At 34.8% G+C, this 19016-nt stretch overlaps 1 protein-coding gene across 1 annotated transcript in view; it reads right to left on the bottom strand.

The window, feature by feature from the left end:
- The window catches only part of gaa (alpha glucosidase), a 36319-nt gene that overhangs the window by 302 nt on the left and 17001 nt on the right, over positions 1 to 19016 (bottom strand). Inside the window, 6 exon segments of the mRNA XM_062036557.1 lie at positions 45 to 197; positions 258 to 422; positions 12002 to 12100; positions 12794 to 12935; positions 13014 to 13162; positions 15671 to 15822. Of these exon segments, the coding sequence (XP_061892541.1) occupies positions 45 to 197; positions 258 to 422; positions 12002 to 12100; positions 12794 to 12935; positions 13014 to 13162; positions 15671 to 15822 (860 nt within the window).

Below are 19016 nucleotides of genomic sequence, written 5' to 3'. Positions count from 1 at the left end.
TCAATCATCGCCATCTTTTTATCCCAACTTTCTCAGCCACTAACCTTTGTGTCACTGTTGTACACAAAGTCCCTGACTTTCTCCCCATTGGCCACGACGTATTGCGGCTGCGAGGGTACCCCAAACACCTGCATTGCCCCCAGCAGGAGACCATCCAGGGTTCCGTTCATCTCAACGGGGTTACTCACCACCTGGGACTGAAGCAGCGAGCTTTCAATGAAATGTACACGACACAGCGACATTGAAGTCTCGCCTACCTGAGCGGCAGTGAAGTTTACATAACTATAACTTCCTCCTTCAAAGGTGTCCATGCTATCCCCGTCATCCCAGAACAAGTCGCCACAGGCCGATCCTTCTGCAGAGAGCGCCACCGTCAGGAGAAAGGGGTTTTTGCGTGAGGTTGTCGTACTTAAAGCTGGCTCCTTGTTAAGAAAAAAAACAAAAACAGATGTCGTTTTATATGATAAGTAGAGATATTATCGGCCGATAAATGCGTTAAAATGTAATATCGGAAATTATCGGTATTGGTTTCAACTAGGGATATAAAAACAGTTACATAGAAACTAGTAATTAATGAAAATTTGTAAAATTAACTGTTAAAGGTTAGTATTATTAGTGGAGCAGCAGCACGCACAATCATGTGTGCTTACGGACTGTATCCCTTGCAGACTGTATTGATATATATTGATATATAATGTAGGAAGCAGAATATTAATAACAGAAAGAAACAACCCTTTTGTGTGAATGAGTGTAAATGGGGGAGGGAGGTTTTTTGGGTTGGTGCACTAATTGTAAGTGTATCTTGTGTTTTTTATGTGGATTTAATTAAAAAAAAACAAAAAAACAACGATACTAATAATAAAAAAAACGATACCGATAATTTACGATATGACATTTTAACGCATTTATCGGCCGATAATATCGGCAGGCCGATATTATCGGCCAATAAATGCATTAAAATGTAATATCGGAAATTATCGGTATCGTTTTTTTTATTATCTGTATCTGTTTTGTTTTTTGTTTTTTTTATTAAATCAACATAAAAAACACAAGATACACTTACAATTAATGCACCAACCCAAAAAACCTCCCTCCCCCCATTTCTTTCTGTTATCAATATTCTGGTTCCTACATTATATATCAATATATATCAATACAGTCTGCAAGGGATACAGTCCGTAAGCACACATGATTGTGCGTGCTGCTGCTCCACTAATAATACTAACCTTTAACACTTAATTTTACTCATTTTCATTAATTACTAGTTTCTATGTAACTGTTTTTATATTGTTTTACTTTCTTTTTTATTCAAGAAAATGTTTTTAATTTAGTTATCTTATTTTTTTAATTTTTTTTTAAAGTACCTTATCTTCACCATACATGGTTGTCCAAATTAGGCATAATAATGTGTTAATTCCACGACTGCATATATCGGTTGATATCGGTATCGGTTGATATCGGTATCGGTAATTAAAGAGTTGGACAATATCGGAATATCGGATATCGGCAAAAAGGCATTATCGGACATCCCTAGTTTCAACCTCCCGATATTCCCGGGAGACTCCAGAATTTAAGTGCCCCTCCCGAAAATCTCCCGGGGCAATCATTCTCCCGAATTTCTCCCGATTTCCACCCAGACAACAATATTGGGGGCGTGCCTTAAAGGCACTGCCTTTAGCGTCCTCTACAACCTGTCGTCACGTCCGCTTTTCCTCCATACAAACAGCGTGGCGGCCCTGTCACATAATATATGTGGCTTTTACACACACATAAGTGAATGCAACACATACTTGGTCAACAGCCATACAGGTCACACTGAGGGCGGACGTATAAACAAGTTTAACACTGTTACAAATATGCGCCACACTGTGAACCCACACCAAGCAAGAATGACAAACACATTTCGGGAGAACATCCGCACCATAACACAACATAAACACAACAGAACAAATACCCAGAACCCCTTGCAGCACTAACTCTTCCGGGACGCTACATACACCACCAACCCCCCCCCCCATCTCCCGAATTCGAAGGTGTCAAGGTTGGCAAGTATGCTCTAGTATACTCTAGACCACTCATCTAGTGCGCCAATACTATCGTAGTAATGATATTTTTTTGGTTAATTTAGACCAGGGGTCACCAACGCGGTGCCCGTAAGGACCAGATGAGTAGCCCGCTGGCCTGTTCTAAAAATAGCTCAAATAGCAGCACTTACCAGTGAGCTGCCTCTATTTTTTAAATTGTATTTATTTACTAGCAAGCTGGTCTCGCTTTGCCCGACATTTTTAATTCTAAGAGAGACAAAACTCAAATAGAATTTGAAAATCCAAGAAAATATTTTAAAGACTTGGTCTTCACTTGTTTAAATAAATTCATAATTTTTTTTACTTTGCTTCTTATAACTTTCAGAAAAACAATTTTAGAGAAAAAATACAACCTTAAAAATGATTTTAGGATTTTTAAACACATATACCTTTTTACCTTTTAAATTCCTTCCTCTTCTTTCCTGACAATTTAAATCAATGTTCAAGTAAATGTATTTTTTTTATTGTAAAGAATAATAAATACATTTTAATTTAATGCTTCATTTTAGCTTCTGTTTTTTCGACGAAGAATATTTGTGAAATATTTGTTCAAACTTACTATGGTTAAAATTAAAAAAAAATTATTCTGGAAAATCTAGAAAATCTGTAGAATCAAATTTAAATCTTATTTCAAAATCTTTTGAATTTCTTTTAAAATTTTTGTTCTGGAAAATCTAGAAGAAATAATGATTTGTCTTTGTTAGAAATATAGCTTGGTCCAATTTGTTGTATATTCCAACAAAGTGCAGATTGGATTTTAACCTATTTAAAATATGTCATCAAAATTCTAAAATTAATCTTAACCAGGAAAAATTACTAATGATGTTCCATAAATTATTTTTTGATTTTTTTCAAAAATATTCAAATTAGCTAGTTTTTCTCTTCTTTTTTTCGGTTGAATTTTGAATTTTAAAGAGTCGAAATTGAAGATAAACTATGTTTCAAAATTTAATTGTCATTTTTTTCGTGTTTTCTCCTCTTTTAAACCGTTCAATTAATTGTAAATATCATTAATTATTAATAATAACATAAAGTTAAAGGTAAATTGAGCAAATTGGCTATTTCTGGCAATTTATTTAAGTGTGTATCAAACTGGTAGCCCTTCGCATTAATCACTACCCAAGAAGTAGCTCTTGCTTTCAAAAAGGTTGGTGACCCCTGCTTTAGACTGAAGCTGTGTGCCTTCATTGTTTTTGTAGCTGTTTTGAGGCCTGTTTAAAAAACAAAAACAAAAATAATGCACTTTGTGAATGTCAAAGTATAGTGTTTCCCATAGTTGTAGTGGCTATCAGGACTATCTCAGGGAGATCATGTTCCCACATTCCAAGCTGTTTTGAGGCATGTTACAAAAATAATGCACTTTGTGACTTCAATAATAAATATGGCAGTGCCATGTTGGCACTTTTTTCCCATAACTGGAGTTGAAGTTGTTCTCTTATTTTGGAAAACCTTGTTTTTGATTGATTGATTGAAACTTGTATTAGTAGATTGCACAGTACAGTACATATTCCGTACAATTGACCACTAAATGGTAACACCCCAATAAGTTAATCACTTCATGTTAAAGTTACATTGTTTAATGCTATCCAGCGGGGCATCACAACAAAATTAGGCATAATAATGTGTTAATTCCATGACTGTATATATCGGTATCGGTTGATATCGGAATCGGTAATTAAGAGTTGGACAATATCGGAATATCGGATATTGGTAAAAAAAGCCATTATCGGACTAATAAGTATAGTGTGAGGACCTTGTAGGGCAGGGTTGTCAAACGCGCTTTCATTGAGGGCCACGTCACAGTTATGGCTGCCCTCAGAGGGCTGCTTGTAACAATAAATAATGGGGGCCAATAATGCGGGGGACTCTCTGGGCCCCTTGGGCCGGGGCGTCCCATCTTTCGCAGGCTAGGGATGTCCGATAATGGCTTTTTGCCGATATCCGATATGCCGATATTGTCCAACTCTTTAATTACCGATACCGATATCAACCGATACCGATATCAACCGATATATACAGTCGTGGAATTAACACATTACTATGCCTAACTTGGACAACCAGGTATGGTGAAGATAAGGTACTTTTTAAAAAAATGAATCAAATAAAATAAGATAAATAAATTGAAAACATTTTCTTGAATAAAAAAGAAAGTAAAACAATATAAAAACAGTTACATAGAAACTAGTAATTAATGAAAATGTGTAAAATTAACTGTTAAAGGTTAGTACTATTAGTTGACCAGCAGCACGCACAATCATGTATCCCTTGCAGGCTGTATTGATATATATTGATATATAATGTAGGAAGCAGAATATTAATAACAGAAAGAAACAACCCTTTTGTGTGAATGAGTGTAAATGGGGGAGGGAGGTTTTTTGGGTTGGTGCACTAATTGTAAGTGTATCTTGTGTTTTTTATGTGGATTTAATAAAAATAAAAAATAAAAATAAAAAAAAATAAAAAACGATACTGATAATAAAAAAACCGGTACCAATAATTTCCGATATTACATTTTAACGCATTTAACGCATCTCTATAAAGGATGGTTGTCTCCTGCTTCTCCTGTGCCTTGTCCTCGGCCGGGCGCGTCTGTCTACGGCAGACCTGGGCAAATTAAGGCCCGGGGGCCACATGTGTGGCCTGTTGAGCTTTTCAATCGGGCCCGCCAGACATTCCCAAATAATTGTTCTAGATGTTTAAGATGGAAAGTGTTGCTGCCATTGTGATGTGCAGTGATGTTTTGTAATGACTATACTAAGTCTTTCAATGCTTGGAATCTGCATGATATACTAGTTACTATGGTCATCTAATTAGTTACTATTATCATCTAATTAGTTATTTTGGTCACTATGAGATATCTCAGAACCCTTCGTGTTCATATTTCACTATGTTTGTTGCATTTTGGTTGTGTTTCGGTTGATTGTAAAATATGTTGTCAATATTCAATGTTTTATCCTTCATAGTTGATATTGTTAATCCCACATTCTTTATTTTCATGTACATTCTGGCTGTCTCAGTCAGTAAAAAAAAAAGTCAAATTCCATTCCGTTTTTTAAGGCGGTCTGTCACAACGTTTTTAGCTTTCAATAATTATTGTGAGGTTTTGTATTAGTGTTCCTAAAAATAGATATACCGGCCCCCCAGACACACTTTTTTTATCTAAATCTGGCCCCCTGAGTCAAATAATTGCCCAGACCTGGTCTACGGCCTGCCCGGCGGCATTGTGGTCCTGGTTCTGGGGCACATACTGGGTGACAAATATATTGTATATGCAAACATACATACTGTACATACGCACGTGCATCCATACATACGCACACAGATACATACACGGCACATACACTACCGTTCAAAAGTTTGGGGTCACCCAAACAATTTTGTGGAATAGCCTTCATTTCTAAGAACAAGAATAGACTGTCGAGTTTCAGATGAAAGTTCTCTTTTTCTGGCCATTTTGAGCGTTTCATTGACCCCACAAATGTGATGCTCCAGAAACTCAATCTGCTCAAAGGAAGGTCAGTTTTGTAGCTTCTGTAACGAGCTAAACTGTTTTCAGATGTGTGAACATGATTGCACAAGGGTTTTCTAATCATCAATTAGCCTTCTGAGCCAATGAGCAAACACATTGTACCATTAGAACACTGGAGTGATAGTTGCTGGAAATGGGCCTCTATACACCTATGTAGATATTGCACCAAAAAGCAGACATTTGCAGCTAGAATAGTCATTTACCACATTAGCAATGTATAGAGTGTATTTCTTTAAAGTTAAGACTAGTTTAAAGTTATCTTCCTTGAAAAGTACAGTGCTTTTCCTTCAAAAATAAGGACATTTCAATGTGACCCCAAACTTTTGAACGGTAGTGTACATCCACACGCACATTCATAGTTCAAACATACATGCATACTGTACATATACATGCACGTATACATACTGTACGTACACTCATGCATATAATCACGTTTCATCAAGCATATATTAACACTGTCCCTCCCAGGGGAAACTGGGTAGAAACACGGCACACTGCTAAATCTTAACTTATTTTTTCCATAACAATCTATAAGGTTAATATAGTCCGCTTTGCTTTCTTACCCCCTCTTTATCTGCTTTCTTTTGTAATTCAAGTATTGATTACATTCATGTATTGTTGCATTTAAAGCAATTGTAATGTTGATAGAGATAGTTATTATTATTTATCATTATCAATACTAGGGCTGTGAATCTTTGGGTGTCCCACGATTCGATTCAAAATCGATTCTTGGGGTCACGATTCGATTCAAAATCGATTTTTTTTTTTTTTCAATTCAACACGATTCTCGATTCAAAAACGATTTTTGTATTTATTTGTATTTATATTTTTTCAATACCCAACAATACCATAATAATGCAATACAATTTCAAAACCAAACCCGACCCAGCAACATTCAGAATAGCAATAAACAGAGCAATTGAGAGCAATTGAGGACACACAAACATGACACGGAACAATCTAAAAGTAGTGAGACAAAAATTAATATTATAAACAACAGTATCAATATTAGTAACAGTTTCAACATAGCAGTGATTAGAAATCCCTCATTGATATCATTACAAACATTAATAAAAATTAAAAATTAAAAAAATGAACAAAAGTGTGACAGTGGCTTACACTTGCATCGCATCTCATAAACTTGACAACACACTGTGTCCAATATTTTTACAATGATATAATAAGTCATATTTTGGTTCATTTAATAGTTAAAACAAATTTAAATAATGGATCCCATTTTCCAATATATGACTCATTATTATCTAAACTAAATGCATTTTTTTCTACTGATATCATCTCCATAGCTTGTGTGTACCAGTCAGTATGAGTTGGACTATCAACATATATCCATTTTTTTAATATTACCCTTTTTGTTATTATGCATATTGAAAGAAATGCATTTTTACTCTTTGATGACACATTACTAAATTGATGGACATCCCCAAGAATACAAGTTTGCAGTGTCATTGGGATGTTCATATTAAGGAATGTGGTTGCTTCTTTTGTTGTTTTCAACCATAACTCTTTTATTCTCTGACATTCCCACAATAAATGAACAAGAGTTGCCTCGGCTGCCCGACACTTCATACATAACTTGCTATCTACTACACCAATTTTAAAAAGCTGAGAAGATGTAAAATACAATCTATTCAATATCTTAAATTGAGTCAGTTTATCAACTGATTGCAATAATGTAAATTTGTTTTAACTATTAAATGAACCAAAAATATGACTTATTTTATCTTTGTGAAAATATTGGACACAGTGTGTTGTCAAGCTTATGAGATGCGATGCAAGTGTAAGCCACTGTGACACTATTGTTCATTTTTTTATTTTTTTTATAAATGTCTAATGATAATGTCAATGAGGGATTTTTAATCACTGCTATGTTGAAATTGTAACTAATATTGATACTGTTGTTGATAATATTCATTTTGTTTCACTACTTTTGGTTTGTTCTGTGTGGTGTTTGTGTCTCCTCTCAATTGCTCTGTTTATTGCAGTTCTGAGTGTTGCTGGGTCGGGTTTTGTTTTGGAATTGAATTGCATTGTTATGGTATTGCTGTGTATTGTTTTGTTGGATTGATTAATTGAAAAAAAAAAATTTTTTTTTTTTTTTTTAATAAATAATAAAAATCGATTCTGAATCGCACAACGTGAGAATCACAATTCGAATTTGCATCGATTTTTTCCCACACCCCTAATCAATACTGTTATTTCTACAGTCTTTTTATTGCTCCACTTGTGTAATAATGTTCATTTTAATTTCTGTGGTTTTGCCATCTACTTCATTAACTGGTTCTTTGCTCTAATTTTTTGGTATCATATATTTGTACATATCGTATTTGCTGATGTTGTTCTGTTGTTGTCTCTCTGTCTTGTCCTCGCAATTTTCCCGTCTTCTTTTTTCTTCTTCTTTGCGGCAAACATTAAAAAAAAATCAATTTAATAAAGTCTGATACAAATAAGACAAGAAGAGAAGTATCCCAGCAGATATGGACATCTACATCAACAATATTATTTGCCTGAGTGGCTGGACAAAACAAAAATGAAGAAATAAATAATGACTTTAAAGGATTGATCATGATAATATTACACAATTGCTGATGCATTTATATATATATTTTACATACACCTTAAAAAAAACACTGTGGATTTTACAGTGAAAAAAAAACTGGCAGATAGTCACCAGAATTTTACCCGTAAAATGTACAGGGTTTTTATACTATATTACTGGAAAAACAGTCAAATGTGGTATGGTTAAAAAGTGGTATGCCACTGGTTTTTACAGTAAAATTCTGCTGACTGAGCTGCCAGTTTTTTGCCGTAAACTAATGTCATGTTTACAGTGTACAAATTAATAAATAGCTTGTTTTGAAATCATAAGTTAAGCAGATATTCAAGTATTTTTGAATTTTTTTTTTAGAATGTATGATTTCATATTTGTTGCATCATTAATATTTAAGTTTGTACAACAGTACAGTACTGTCAAAATGGAAATAACAAATACATTGAGAAAAAATAAAGTACTTTATCGAAGCATATTATTTCCAGGTTTTCTCGGGCCACATAAAAGGACGTGGCAAGCCAGATCTGGCCCTCGGACCTTAAGTTTGACACCTGTGCAGTAGGGGGAGTTTGGGAGCAAAAAACAAACAAAAACTGTGTCTTTAAGAAAATATTGAAAAACAGTTTCAGTGTGCTTTAGGCTTTCAGTTAGAACGTCACTGCAGCTGTAAGGCAAGACAACCAGATGAACCAGTTTTATCCTTTCAGCACCAATTATTGAGTAACAACAGATTCCACCTAACCCAATACACAGTTACTGTACGATTAATTATTGCATTTACATTAAATCGTTAAAATATTTTTTCTAAATATGTTGTGAAATATGCTGTGCAATGTGTACTTTTCTGAATGAAAATGAGGATAAACAGATGATTATTATTATTATTATTATTATTATTATTATGAAATCATTTTAGATTTATTTTTTTTATTTAAATACAGTAAAAGTAAATTTTAAAAAACTGTTCAATTTATAAAACATGATTTACACAAAACCAAATGTTCACCTTTCAATTAGACATTAGTTAAAATTAAAGTTAAAGTACCAATGATTGTCACACACACACTAGGTGTGGCGAAATTATTCTCTGCATTTGACCCATCACCCTTGTTCCACCCCCTGGGAGGTGAGGGGAGCAGTGAGCAGCAGTGGTGGCCGCACCCGGGAATCATTTTGGTGATTTAACCCCCACACTGCAAAAAGTCAGTGTTCAAAAACAAGAAAAAAAAATACAAAAATGAGGGGTATTTTATTTGAACTAAGCAAAATGATCTGCCAATAGAAAAAGAAAATTCGGCTTGTCAAGACTTTCCAAAACAAGTAAAATTAGCTAACCTCAATGAACCCAAAAATACCTTAAAATAAGTATATTGTCACTAATAACAAGTGCACTTTTCTTGGTAGAAAAAAAAAAACGAGACCTTTGTCTAAATCAGGGGTCACCAACCTTTTTGAAACCAAGAGCTACTTCTTGGGTAGTGATTAATGCGAAGGGCTACCAGTTTGATACACACTTAAATAAATTGCAAGAAATAGCCAATTTGCTCAATTTACCTCTAACTCTATGTTATCATTAATAATTAATGATATTTACACTTAATTGAACGGTTTAAAAGAGGAGAAAACACGAAAAAAAATGACAATTACATTTTGAAACATAGTTTATCTTCAATTTCGACACTTTAAAATTCAAAATTCACCTGAAAAAAAGAAGAGAAAAACTAGCTGATTCGAATCTTTTTGAAAAAATTAAAAAAATAATTTATGGAACATCATTAGTAATTTTTCCTGATTAATTTAGAATTTTGATGACATGTTTTAAATAGGTTAAAATCCAATCTACACTTTGTTAGAATATATAACAAATTGGACCAAGCTATATTTCTAACAAAGACAAATCATTATTTCTTCTAGATTTTCCAGAACAAAAATTTTAAAAGAAATTCAAAAGACTTTGAAATAAGATTTAAATTTGATTCTACAGATTTTCTGGATTTGCCAGAATAATTTTTTTGAATTTTAATCATAATAAGTTTGAAGAAATATTTCACAAATATTCTTCGTCGAAAAAACAGAAGCTAAAATGAAAAATTAAATTAAAATGTATTTATTATTCTTTACAATAAAAAAAATACATTTACTTGAACATTGATTTAAATTGTCAGGAAAGAAGAGGAAGGAATATAACAGGTAAAAATAAAAATCCTAAAATAATTTTTAAGGTTGTATTTTTTCTCTAAAATTGTCTTCCCGAAAGTTATAAGAAGCAAAGTAAAAAAATTTATGAATTTATTTAAACAAAAGAAAACCAAGTCTTTAAAATATTTTCTTGGATTTTCAAATTCTATTTGAGTTTTGTCTCTCTTAGAATTTAAAAATGTCGGGCAAAGCGAGACCAGCTTGTTAGTAAATAAATAAAATTTAAAAAATATAGGCAGCTCACTGGTAAGTGCTGCTATTTGAGCTATTTTTAGAACAGGCCGGCGGGCTACTCATCTGGTCCTTACGGGCTACCTGGTGCCCGCGGGCACCGCGTTGGTGACCCCTGGTCTAAATTAACTAAAAAAACATCATTACTACGATAGTATTGGCCACTAAATGAGACCAAAGTACTCAAAGCACGCTGTTCAGTAACATGGCCACTGATTGGCTCAGCCGCAGGCAGCATTTTTGCAGGAGTGTCAAACTTGTGTTCATTGAGGGCCTCATCGCAGTTATCGCTTGTGACAGTGAATAATATATCAATATAAATGTATACGGATTTGCCTCATGATATTATTACCCAATTATCTACGCGTTTGATGGTTCTATTTTTGGGGGGATTTTACGATAAAAACCTGGCCGCTCATTTGCCAGATTTTTATCATAGAATGTTCAGTGGTTTATACAGTGTATTACTGTAAGTGGTACCACTTTTCTTTTTCTACTGTAAAATCTATTGTCATTATTACAGTTTACAATTTAATTTCAAACTTGCTTTTGAAATCATAAGTCAAGCAGATATTTAAATATCCATTTTTATTCTAACAAAATAATTTGCAATGCATGATAATATAAAATTTGCAGAATTATAAGCTAATAATATCGTGTTTATTTATGTAAAAATGGTCAAACTTAAAGCATTTAGTAAGAAAAGATAAAGTACTTTATTGACACATTATTTCCGGGCTTTCGCGGGCCATATGAAATGATAATCTGCCCGGGGAGTTGTGAGTTTGACACCCGTGACTATGTCTACAGGGCTCTCGTGTTGTTAAAAAGCTGTATTTAGAAGGTCATAGCAGGTGTTTTGCTCTAACAATGTAAATATTAGATTCCTAATGAATAATTTGTACCTTGCGTAAATTAATTTACCACGGTCCGGCCCGGGACAAATCAATATATATATTATATTGCTACTATGGTACATTTTTATTGTACTTTATACCTGCAATATCCTTTCCATACTTATCCTTTCCATCCTTTGTAACTAAGCTACTGTGTGGAACAATAAAGTTTATCTAAGTCTAAGTCTAAGTCTAACAGCCCTAAATTAATGCTCACTGTATACCATTGATACTTTTATTGTTATTCTTGCCTTCTCCCTCTGTTTTGGGGGAAATACAGACAATAAATTAAAGTATGAGCTCTGGATTTTGGCCAAAAAATTTGTTTTCAGGTATGGGTTCTTGAGACTTTTACGTGCGGCCCAATTATGATTGACGTCTCCAGCAATTTTTGGGACAATATGCGAATCTGGTGGGAGGGCCTAATTTTTTCAAATGTTAAGGGTGGCACCATTACCGTGCAGGAATGGCTCGCGGAGAGTGATGCACTGACCTGCTGGGGGATAATGTGTCCTTCCCTCACGTGGATGTTGATCGTGTCCAAAGGAGCTGACAGGACCAGGAACTGACCTCCACTATACAAAGGCTCACCCTAATGAGAGGGTAAATAATAAACAACTCTGGCCTTGCATACGATATTTTTGAGAATGTACACTGCAAATTTTTTTTTTTAAAACACAAAAATTAGGGGTATTTTACTTGAACTAAACAAAATTACCGGTATCTGCCAATAGAACAAGAAAATTTGGCTTGTCAAGACTTTCCAAAACAAGTAAAATTAGCTAACCTCAATGAACCCAAAAATACCTTAAAATAAGTATATTCTCACTAATTAACAAGTGCACTTTTCTTGGTAGAAAAAAATAAGAGACCTTTTTGCTCAATATGTTGAAAAATATTCTTAAATGAAGTAAAAGCTAGTGCCATTATCTTGACATAATGATATGCGCTCGGCATCATGATTTTTTTTTTCATGCTTGAAGTAAGAAATGATGACTTGTGAGTGTTGATGACACAGCTTTGCAACAGTTGATATTCTAGTTTCAAGCATGTTTTACTCAATATAGGCCATAACATCTCAGCAACAAGCTGTAATATCTTACTGACATCATTTAGGACCAAAACCCTTAAAACAAGTAAAACACTCTAACATAAAATCTGCTTAGTGAGAAAAATTATCTCATCAGACAGAAAATAAGCAAATATCACCCTTATTTGAGATATTTCATCTTACTTAGATTTCAGTTTTTGCAGTGATTGAGTGAATTAAAAGGGAGCAGCTCACGTTGTGAAGGCTGTACCAAGTGCAGGGGGGCAGGTAAGCTACAACCTCCACAGCACCTTCCTCTAAGACTGGGCTGATGAGCAGGGAACTCCCCCATAGGAACTGTCTGTCTATAATCTGACTGTTGGGGTCAGCGGGAAACCTAAAATGACAAAGATGAAGATAAAGCATGATGACGTTTTAGAGAGAGAGACATTAAAAATGAGTTAGGATGACATACTCCATGAAAAGAGGCCTGGCCACCGCGTCTCCAGAGGTGTGTGCATGATGGAAGAGTGTGTAGAGAAACGGAAGGAGGGAGTAACGAAGGTTTAATGCAATTCGCATGGCCGTCTGGGCCTTCTGTCCGAACACATACGGCTCCTGAGACTTCACGAAGAGACACAAAGACATTAGACATTCATACACTGCAAAAAGCCAGTGTTTAAAAACAAGAAAAAAATATACAAAAATTGGGGATATTTTACTTGAACTAAGCAAAATTATCTGCCAATAGAACAAGAACATTTGGCTTGTCAAGACTTTCCAAAACAAGTAAAATTAGCTAACCTCAATGAACCCCAAAATAGTTTAAAATAAGTATATTCTCACTAATAACAAGTGCACTTTTCTTGGTAGAAAAAAAAAAGAGACCTTTTTGCTCAATATGTGGAAAAATATTCTTAAATGAAGTAAATGCTAGTGCCATTATCTTGACATAATGATATGCGCTCGGCATTACATTTCTTGAAACCAGCAAACTTATACTAAAAACTAATTTATTGTTCTTAATGGAAAGGCAACAAGGCAAGCGCTTGTTACTCTCGGGGTCTCCTGGCCGCTCAGGCAAATCATATTGTCTAAAAATGCATTTTTCCATCAATAACATGACATTATTGTGCCAAGTGCGTGCTCTTTCAGTCAATTAGTGCGCATATATACAGCCCGGCCCCCGGCCAAAATTTTTTTAATACTACCGTAATTTCCGGACTATAAGCCGCTACTTTTTCCCCTCGTTCTGGTCCCTGCGACTTATACAAGGGTGCGGCTTATATACGGCCTGTTCTTCTCCGACACCGACGAAGAGGATTTCGGTGGTTTTAGTACGCAGGAGGAAGACGATGACACAATGATTAAAGACTGACTTTTCATATACCGGCAGGCTGGTTATTTTGATAACGTACAGGCGAGCACTTTGTATTACATTGCACCGTTGTATTATTTGTACTCTGCACGAATGCTGTTCGCCATGTCAAAGATGTGAAAGTTTGATTGAATGATTGAAAGATTTATAGTTAATAAATGGGACGCTTTGCGTTCCCAAACAGTCATCTCTGTCCCGACAATCCCCTCCGTGGTAGCAGGAACCCCTATATACTACGGTAATTACACATCAAAACCCTGCGGCTTATAGTCGGGTGCGGCTTATATATGGAGCAATCTGTATTTTCCCCTAAATTTAGCTGGTGCGGATTATAGTCCGGAAATTACGGTAATTTTGAGGAATTTATCTGAATGTGCATGAACTATTTCTGTTCAAAATTGTTTGAAATTTCAAATGTTTAAATGTTTAAATATTAACTGTCAGTTTACTGTACTGTACCAACTGTACTACTATATGAGTACCTATTTTCTCTTGTTTCATTGAAAATAAAACAGCGAATTCCATTTGGCTGTCATCTATTTTATTTAAGAGACAATTGTGTAAAAATCATGATTTTTGTTTTTCATGCTTGAAATAAGAAATTATTACTTTGAAAAAGTAGTTTTATACTTGTGAGTGTTGATGACACAACAGTTGATATTCTAGTTTCAAGCATGTTTTACTCAATATAGGTCATAACTAGGAATGTCCGATAATGGCTTTTTGCCGATATCCGATATTCCGATATTGTCCAACTCTTTAATTACCGATACCGATATCAACCGATACCGATATCAACCGATATATGCAGTCGTGGAATTAACACATTATTATGCCTAATTTGGACAACCAGGTATGGTGAAGATAAGGTACTTTTTAAGAAATTTTGTAAAATAAGATAAATAAATTAAAAACATTTTCTTGAATAAAAAAGAAAGTACAACAATATAAAAACAGTTACATAGAAACTAGTAATGAATGAAAATTAGTAAAATTAACTGTTAAAGGTTAGTACTATTAGTGGAGCAGCAGCACGCACAATCATGTGTGCTTACGGACTGTATCCCTTGCAGACTGTATTGATATATATTGATATATAATGTAGGAACCAGAATATTAATAACAGAAAGAAACAACCCTTTTGTGTGAATGAGTGGGGGAAGGAGGTTTTTTGGGTTGGTGCACTAATTGTAAGTGTATCTTGTGTTTTTTATGTGGATTTAAGAAAAAAAAAAAAACCAAAAAAAAACCGATACCGATAAAAAAAAACAACCGATACCGATAATTTCCGATATTACATTTTAACGCATATATATCGGCTGATAATATCGGCCTGCCGATATTATCGGACATCTCTAGTCATAACATCTAATAATAGTAATATCTTACTGAGATAATTTAGGACCAAAACACCTAAAATAAGTAAAACACTCTAACACACTCAGCATCAAGGGTTGGAGTTGGGGGTTAAATCACCAAAAATGATTCCCGGGCGCGGCGCCGCTGCTGCCCACTGCTCCCCAAGGGGATGGGACAAATGCAGAGGACAAATTTCACCACATCTAGTGTGTGTGTGACAATCATTGGTACTTTAATCTTTAATAAAATCTGCTTAGTGACAAGAATTATCTTATCAGACAGAAAATAAGCAAATATCACCCTTATTTGAGATATTTCATCTTACTTAAATTTCACTTTTTGCAGTGTAGACATTCATATTATGTCAGGCAAATATGGACGTGTGTGTGTCTCACAGCGTATGGCCTGTCATTGTGGTTCCTCATGAATGGGTAGAAGGCCCCGAGCTGCATCCATCGTACGCACAACTCCTCTGTGGTGTTGCCTTGGAAGCCACAGATGTCTGCACCCACCAGAGGCACCCCCAATAAACTGAACCGCAGCACAGCTACAGGAACACATGCACATACTGTAAGTCCATACCGTTAAAACAGCATTGTCTAATAAATATTGCTGATATGTGATGCCAACACTGGAATGATGCAAAGAGAACAAGTGTGATGATAACCATAGAACAGGTGATCAAATTGTACGGCAGCTCGGTGCAATATGAGCACAATATAGCATTCAAGCCTCATTTCCTGGACAAATATGACTCAAACATCAAACTGTTTTGCTTTTTTATGATGATTGCCACCATGGAAAGGTAGTGGCAATGCCAAAGAGGAAAAAATGAGATGATAGCCATGCAACAGGAAAGTATTGCAAAATAGGAAAGGGACAGACTGCTCAGCACAACATGGCTGATATTATTCATTATCATAAAATAAAATATACATACAATTATTTGAGCAAGGAGATGCTAACGTACAGTACAGCCAAACGTTTGGACACACCTTATCATTCAATGCGTTTTCTTTATTTTCATGACTATTTACTAGAGATGTACGATAATGGCTTTTTTGCCGATATCCCGATATTGTCCAACTCTTAGTTACCGATTCCGATATCAAGCGATACCGATATACACAGTCGTGGAATTAACACATTAATATGCCTAATTTTGTTGTGATGCCCCGCTGGATGCATTAAACAATGTAACAAGGTTTTCCAAAATAAATTAACTCCAAGTTATGGAAAAAAAATGCCAACATGGCACTGCCATATTATTGAAGTCACAAAGTGCATTATTTTTTAAACATGCCTCAAAACAGCAGCTTGGAATTTGGGACGTGCTCTCCCTGAGAGAGCATGAGGAGGTTGAGGTGGTGTATATTGTAGCGTCCCGGAAGAGTTGGTGCTGCAAGGGCTTCTGGGTATTTGTCCTGTTGTGTTTATGTTGTGTTACGGTGCGGATGTTCTCCCGAAATGTGTTTGTCATTCTTGTTTGGTGTGGGTTCACAGTGTGGCGCATATTTGTAACAGTGTTAAAGTGGTTTATACGGACATCCTCAGTGTGACCTGTATGGCTGTTGACCAAGTATGCCTTGCATTCACTTGAGTGTGTGAAAAGCCGTAGATATTATGGGATTGGGCCGGCACGCAAAGGCAGTGCCTTTAAGGTTTATTGGCGCTCTGTACTTCTCCCTACGTCCGTGTACACAGCGGCCTTTTAAAAAGTCATACATCTTACTTTTTGAAACAGATACCGATAATTTCCGATATTACATTTTAAAGCATTTATCGGCCGATAATATCGGCAGCCCGATATTATGGGACATCTCTAATAAGAAACAAACCACTCATTTTTGGCAATGGTCTAAAAAAAGGTGTAAAAACAAGTACTAATTTCCACTTTTTAGTGTTTCAGTCCTGCTAGCATTCAGGACAACACTGCAAAAAGTGAAATCTAAGTAAGATGAAATATCTCAAATAAGGGTGATATTTGCTTATTTTCTGTCTGATAAGATCATTCTTCTCACTAAGCAGATTTGATGTTAGAGTGTTTTACTTGTTTTAAGTGTTTTGGTCCTAAATGATGTCAGTAAGATATTACAGCTTGTTGCTGAGATGTTATGACCTATATTGAGTAAAACATGCTTGAAACTAGAATATCAACTGTTGCAAAGCTGTGTCATCAACACTCACAAGTATAAAACTACTTTTTCAAAGTAATGATTTCTTACTTCCAGCATGAAAAAATTATGATGCCGAGCGCATATCATTATGTCAAGATAATGGCACTAGCATTTACTTCATTTAAGAATATTTTTCAACATATTGAGCAAAAAGGTCTCTTTTTTTTTTTTCCTACCAAGAAAAGTGCACTTGTTATTAGTGAGAATTAGGGATGTCCGATAATGGCTTTTGCCGATATCCGATATTCCGATATTGTCCAACTCTTTAATTACCGATACCGATATCAACCGATGCCGATATCAAACGATATATGCAGTCGTGGAATTAACACATTATTATGCCTAATTTGGACAACCATGTATGGTGAAGATAAGGTACTTTTTAAAAATAATAATAAAATAAGATAACTAAATTAAAAAACATTTTCTTGAATAAAAAAGAAAGTAAAACAATATAAAAACAGTTACATAGAAACTAGTAATTAATGAAAATGAGTAAAATTAACTGTTAAAGGTTAGTACTATTAGTGGAGCAGCAGCACGCACAATCATGTGTGCTTACGGACTGTATCCCTTGCAGACTGTATTGATATATATTGATATATAATGTAGGGAACCAGAATATTGATAACAGAAAGAAATGGGGGGAGGGAGGTTTTTTGGGTTGGTGCACTAAATTGTAAGTGTATCTTGTGTTTTTATGTTGATTTAATAAAAAAATAAAAATTAAATAAAAAAAACAAAAACGATACAGATAATAAAAAAAACGATACCGATCATTTCCGATATTACATTTTAACGCATTTATCGGCCGATAATATCAGCAGGCCGATATTATAGGACATCCTAGTGAGAATATACTTATTTTAAGGTATTTTTGGGTTCATTGAGGTTGGCTAATTTTACTTGTTTTGGAAAGTCTTGACGAGCTGAATTTTCTTGTTCTATTGGCAGACAATTTTGCTTAGTTCAAATAAAATACCCCTCATTTTTGTATTTTTTTTTTCTTGTTTTTGAACACTGACTTTTTGCAGTGAAGTCTACACTTGTCCTTTAGGTGCACTACACCTAAAGGACTCGTGACAAAAGTAACGTCAACAGAATCTAATTAGGTAAAAGGAATGCAGCTGAGATAGGCTCCAGTACCCCCCCCCCCCCCCCCCCCCCCCGCGACCCCAAAAGGGACAAGCGGTAGAAAATGGATGGGATGGAACTAGGGCTGCAATTAACGATTAATTTGATAATCGATCAATCTGTCGATTATTACTTCGATAATCGATTAATAGTCGGATAAAATAGACAAACTACATTTCTATCCTTTCCAGTATTTTATTGAAAAAAACAGCATACTGGCACCATACTTATTTTGATTATTGTTTCTCAGCTGTTTGTACATGTTGCAGTTTATAAATAAAGGTTTATTTTAAAAAAAATAAAAAAATAATTTTATTTATTTATTTTTTATTTTTAAAAGCCTCTGCGCATGCGCATAGCATAGATCCAACGAATCGATGACTAAATTAATCGGGCAACTATTTTTTATAATCGATTTTAATCGATTTAA

Source organism: Entelurus aequoreus, linkage group LG25, assembly GCF_033978785.1.
Source record: "Entelurus aequoreus isolate RoL-2023_Sb linkage group LG25, RoL_Eaeq_v1.1, whole genome shotgun sequence".
Lineage (NCBI taxonomy): Eukaryota > Metazoa > Chordata > Actinopteri > Syngnathiformes > Syngnathidae > Entelurus > Entelurus aequoreus.
This window is presented reverse-complemented; position numbering and strand designations above follow the sequence as displayed.